The 4798-nt window shown below is 46.5% G+C and overlaps 1 protein-coding gene across 1 annotated transcript in view; it reads left to right on the forward strand.

Annotated features, from left to right (window-relative positions):
• The first annotated feature begins 941 nt into the window (after nucleotides 1-941).
• The window catches only part of optn (optineurin), a 6989-nt gene continuing 3132 nt past the window's right edge, over nucleotides 942-4798 (forward strand). The window contains exons 1-8 of the mRNA XM_017432553.3: nucleotides 942-1082; nucleotides 2700-2824; nucleotides 2948-3156; nucleotides 3233-3376; nucleotides 3475-3659; nucleotides 4241-4316; nucleotides 4403-4518; nucleotides 4626-4775. Of these exons, the coding sequence (XP_017288042.1) occupies nucleotides 2704-2824; nucleotides 2948-3156; nucleotides 3233-3376; nucleotides 3475-3659; nucleotides 4241-4316; nucleotides 4403-4518; nucleotides 4626-4775 (1001 nt within the window). The 5' untranslated portion in view covers nucleotides 942-1082; nucleotides 2700-2703. The remainder of the gene's footprint in view (nucleotides 1083-2699; nucleotides 2825-2947; nucleotides 3157-3232; nucleotides 3377-3474; nucleotides 3660-4240; nucleotides 4317-4402; nucleotides 4519-4625; nucleotides 4776-4798) is intronic.

Below are 4798 nucleotides of genomic sequence, written 5' to 3' on the forward strand. Positions count from 1 at the left end.
AGAGAGAGTGTGTGTGTGTGTGTGTGTGTGTGTGTGTGTGTGTGTGAAGAACGCTGATGAGATATGAAATAACCAGTAGCCAATTGAATAAGCTACCCTTTTGGATTTATATGTTTGTAAATCTGACTCTCAGTGCCTCACCAACCATGAACCTCACCGCACGTCACTGCTGTAGATGTAAATTAAACCAAGTTTGACCAAGAATAGTAAATTTGGAGCGCTTTTGTAGAATAAATCCACACATTTAAGCACGAACGTATCTCGTGGTGGTTTTGTTTTTCCAAACCGAGTCATAGTTTGTTGTCCCTCCAATTAGGGAACTTCCCTTCCCATCATTTCGTTGTTGATAATGATGTGACGCCTGAAGGGAATTCCCGCTGTCAGCTGATTTCAGGGCCCCGCCCCTTTCGCGTCAGCTTTTCGCTGATTTATAAAAGATGCGGATGGACTTCATCCTACGGGTTCAACCAGCTGACGCAAAGGGGGCGTCGTTTACGCGCCGCTTCCGTTTCGCTGTCAGATCTGTCGCCTGGTCTGTGACGTCACTTTCAGGAAACGGAAACTTCTGTGAAAGACAGGTGTCAGGTTCACTATAGTTAGACCGGAAGTGAAGCCCGAGTGTTTAAAATAAAAAAAAAATACGTAAAATAAAAACGGCAACAGAAACACAAGGCTGTAAATTAGTAAACAAATAAAAATGCCGGGTGTTTCGCCCTCAAAAAATATATTTTTATTTCAAAGACAAATGAGTTTCATACATCTTGCAGCTCATTTTATTTGAATAATAATACTTACTTAATAAGCACAAAGCTTTATGAACTTGTAAACAAACAAGTTAATGTTTTTTTCCATTTAAGATACTTTTTATAGGTTTTGAAATCGTATTTTTTTCGGACTCTTACTTTATTTTGAAAGCTGTAACCGGAAGTGTAGCATTCTCTCCTAGCGTTAGCTTTACGCTAACTCAAACTAAACCCAGGAGCCGAAGATTGGTCGACCCAGTCTGCTTTTTCGTCCCTGTCCCTCCGTGTTTTATCGAAGCGAGCAGCCAGACTTTGTCCTATATTCGTACCTGACAGCAGGTGAGTCGAAACCTTAAACATTTTCTTTCTTTTTTTGCTATAAGAGTTTGTTGTGACGCAGTTTGGCAGTCATTAAGCCACATCCGCCTGTCCGAGTTACCAACTTTTTTTAGTGTTTGACGAAGAGTTAGGCCGACGTAAGGAAAGTGAAAGCAAACGTGACAAAATAGAGGTGGAAAACAGACGTTTACGGCACATTTCGACACGTTTCAGGGGATGTCGTGAGCTGCTGTTACACGGTAATATTTAAGTAGCATGTGTTTTTAAAGGGGTTCACCGCAGGTTCAGTCTTTCAGCTGCGCAGATATTTATTAACCTTAATCAGTTCAGCTCGTGTTGGTGCGGAAGATGACCAGATGCCTGTTTTTGTTTCCCATGTTTACCTTTTGTTTAGTTTCATTACCCTAAGATGAGCTGAGATCGCTCCTGTGAGCGCTGAGTCACTTAATCATGTCAGCGTGATTTGGTTTCCCACGCTTTACTAACAAACAATTAGCAAAAAAGGAGTTTCCCTGCTGTAATAATAGCTGAAATTCATTCATTCATGATATAAACTGATCATTAGAAGTTTGGGATCATTATGAATTGTCAGAGTGTATTAAAACCCTTATTATGATCCTCTTCTGCTCTGTGGAGAGTTTTCAATCTGGACTTTGTCGCCCCCAAGTGGCAGTCGCTGGGCAGTGCAGGCAACATTAGATGTTTTCAACTTTAATAACTTTTCTTTTATTTGGTGTCTGCAAAAAAACAACAACAACAACGACAAAAAAAAAACACATGTTAGCTTTATGCAATATTTAGAAAAACAAAAACAAATGCCACCTAAAGCTAAGACTGTTCTTATGTCGGCTTTTATGTCAATAAATACATATATTTGCATATAAGTGTCATCACAGTAAAGAGGTCAGGCTCCATTGTCTGCAAACACACAAAGAATAGGTTTGTTACAATCAGTGCTGGCATCCAGAAGAGGGCGTGTGTGTTTATATATACACTTTTGTTTTTGCTCCCTTTTTTCACGAGCCGAACTCAAAGATCTACGCCTTTTTTGTGATGCAATAAGCCTTTTTCTCTCAAATATTCTTTAGAAATTTGTATAAATCTGTGTCACTCAATGAGCATGTTCGGGCTGCTCTGGATTGGCGTGTACAACAAGATCCAGTAAGATCCAGCCGCTGAGGAGGAGTGGGCCAACATTCCACAGGCCACAATCAACCTGATCAGCTCTGTGCGAAGGACGTGTGTTGCTCTGCGTGAGGCAAATGGTGGTCACAACAGATGCTGACCGGTTTTCACCTGTGCAACAATCATGCTGTCTAATCAGCATCTTGATATGGATTATCTCAGCAAAGGAGACATGCTCACTAACGCAGATTTATGTTTTTTATATATTTGTGAACAATATTTGAGAGAAAAAGGCCTATTTTGCACATAGAAGACGTCTCAGACCTTTTAGTTCAGCTCAAAAAAAAGGGTGATGCGTTCAAAATCGTGAGTTATTACCCTCCTAAAAACAACTTTCTGCACACGTCACAAAAAGAGGGTTTCCAGACTTTTCCGAGCTTTGACTAATTTCTGTTCGTGGAATGATATCAAGACATGTCTGTCTGCTCTCAGCCTCATGGCGTCTGAAGGCCCCATGATGAACGGCAACATCTCTGGCCCCCCCGGTCAGTCCGTGGCGCTGGAGGAGACCGTGAAGCAGATGAACAACCTCATCCAGGAGAACAGAGACCTGAAGGGTGAGAGGAGTGTTAGGCTGCTGCTGTGCCAAACAACAAGCGGGGCTCGTTTTAGCTTAATAAGAAAAAAATCACAAAGCCCGTGACTGAGGTGTAATCTCTTTTTTAAATTCATTGAACCAGAGGCCCTGCGTCAGACCAACCTGACCATGAAAGAGCGCTTCGAGGGTCTGACCGCATGGCGGGAGAAGCAACGACAGGAGCGGGACTTCATGGAGAGCCGGCTGGAGGAAGCTCGGAGCCACATGCAGGCGCTGACCCTGGAGAACCAGGAGCTGAGCAAGAAGCTGGAGGGGGCCGGGGGAGAGGCACGAGCCCGGGGTGGAGGCCAGGTGAGGGTGGGCTGGTATCCTTCACAGCTTTGGTTGAACTGTGCCGTGGCTTAACAAACGATTGTCGTCCAATCAGAGCACAGAGCTGGAGGCCCTGCGGGCTCAGGTGGCCCGGCTGCAGGCGGAGAAGAATGACCTGGTGGCTCTGAACTCGGAGCTGCAGCTGAAGGCCGAGCAGGACTCTCAGGACGACTCGTTCATCGAGGTCATCAGAGTGTCGGTGAGGACCTCCCCCCCCGGTGCACACAAACGCAGCCGCTTGCTCCGGTTTGGTTCGGAGAGAGAACTAGGGTGTAACAAACCTCTGTCCCAACTCAGGACGGAGGCGTGGAGGGTGTGAACGAGGCATGCGGCGCGGAGCGCAGCCGGCGCCCGGATCTCAGCATGACGGCGTCCCGGCTGGACAGCGAAGGGGTGACGGTCAGCCAGCTGCTGCAGTCTCTGAGGAACGAGACGCAAAGGTGTGAGCGGCTGGAGGCGGAGCTGCAGGCGTCTGCTGCCAGGTAGAGGAAAACAACCACGGCACGACCATGAAGTCTAAACGAAGTTTGCTTTTTACTGTTTTTACCTGTGTGTGTTGGCAAAATATCTCTGGAGCCACTGGACAGAATTTAGTGAAAGTATTAGCTGGGTGTACATCTACATCTTCAGCCCAATTAAAGATGGCTGCCACAGCCTATCAGTCTGAGCCAATGCTTAAATGGCTACATCTCAGTCAGTTTTACAGATATCAAGCTAAAATCTGATGTGGTACATTTCAGATTTGACCAAACCAGCTGAGATGATCTTGATTTAAAACAGGGGTGGGCAACCCTGGTCCTGGAGAACCACTATCCTGCATGTGTTCCTTGTTTCCCTGCTCCAACACACCTCATTCAGTGGTTAAATCATCTCTTCCTGTTCTGCAGAAGCCTGTTAATGACACACTGATTCAAATCAGGTGTGTTGGAGCAGAGAAACAAGTAAAACATGCAGGATAATGATACTCGAGGACCAGGATTGCGTACTCCTGGTCTAGACATTAAACCCCGTTAACGTATGACTTTTGCAATCTAATTTTGGCATTTGGCATTTTATCCAACAGAGTCAAAGAGCTGGAAGCCAGCAAGTGTGGAGAAGAGGAATCAACCCAAACAGAGATCCAGGAGGATTCTGAGAAGGTGGGAACGAATAACTTCACAGCGTTTAGAGATTCTGTTGACGTGCTCGTCCTCCTGTTGATCTCTGTAACGCTTGTGCGTTGCAGGCAGCGTCTGAGGTGGAGAACCTTAAGTCTCAGGTGATGACGCTCTTCAAGGAGCTGCAGCAGGCCCAGAGCAAGCTGGATGAAGCCGAAGGCATGAAGAGGAACCTGCAGGACAGGTCAGACCGGCCGGCTCACGCCTAGCGCCGAGGAAAACGAGAACGGCAAAAATATTCGCAAACTACTGAAACATGTGTTTGTGTGGGGGGGGGGTTCTCGCGTGCAGATGTCGGGAGGTGGAGCAGGACGTGGTGACGCTGAAGGCTCAGCTGGAGGAGAAGCAGGCCATGCAGCTGGAGAACGACCGGCTGAAGCTGCAGCTGGGCAGCGTGCAGACCCAGACCCAGATCGAGCAGAGGAAGGCTGATGAGGAGAGGTCAGAGGTCTGCGCTGCGTCTG

Source organism: Kryptolebias marmoratus, linkage group LG18 (assembly GCF_001649575.2).
Source record: "Kryptolebias marmoratus isolate JLee-2015 linkage group LG18, ASM164957v2, whole genome shotgun sequence".
Taxonomy (NCBI): domain Eukaryota; kingdom Metazoa; phylum Chordata; class Actinopteri; order Cyprinodontiformes; family Rivulidae; genus Kryptolebias; species Kryptolebias marmoratus.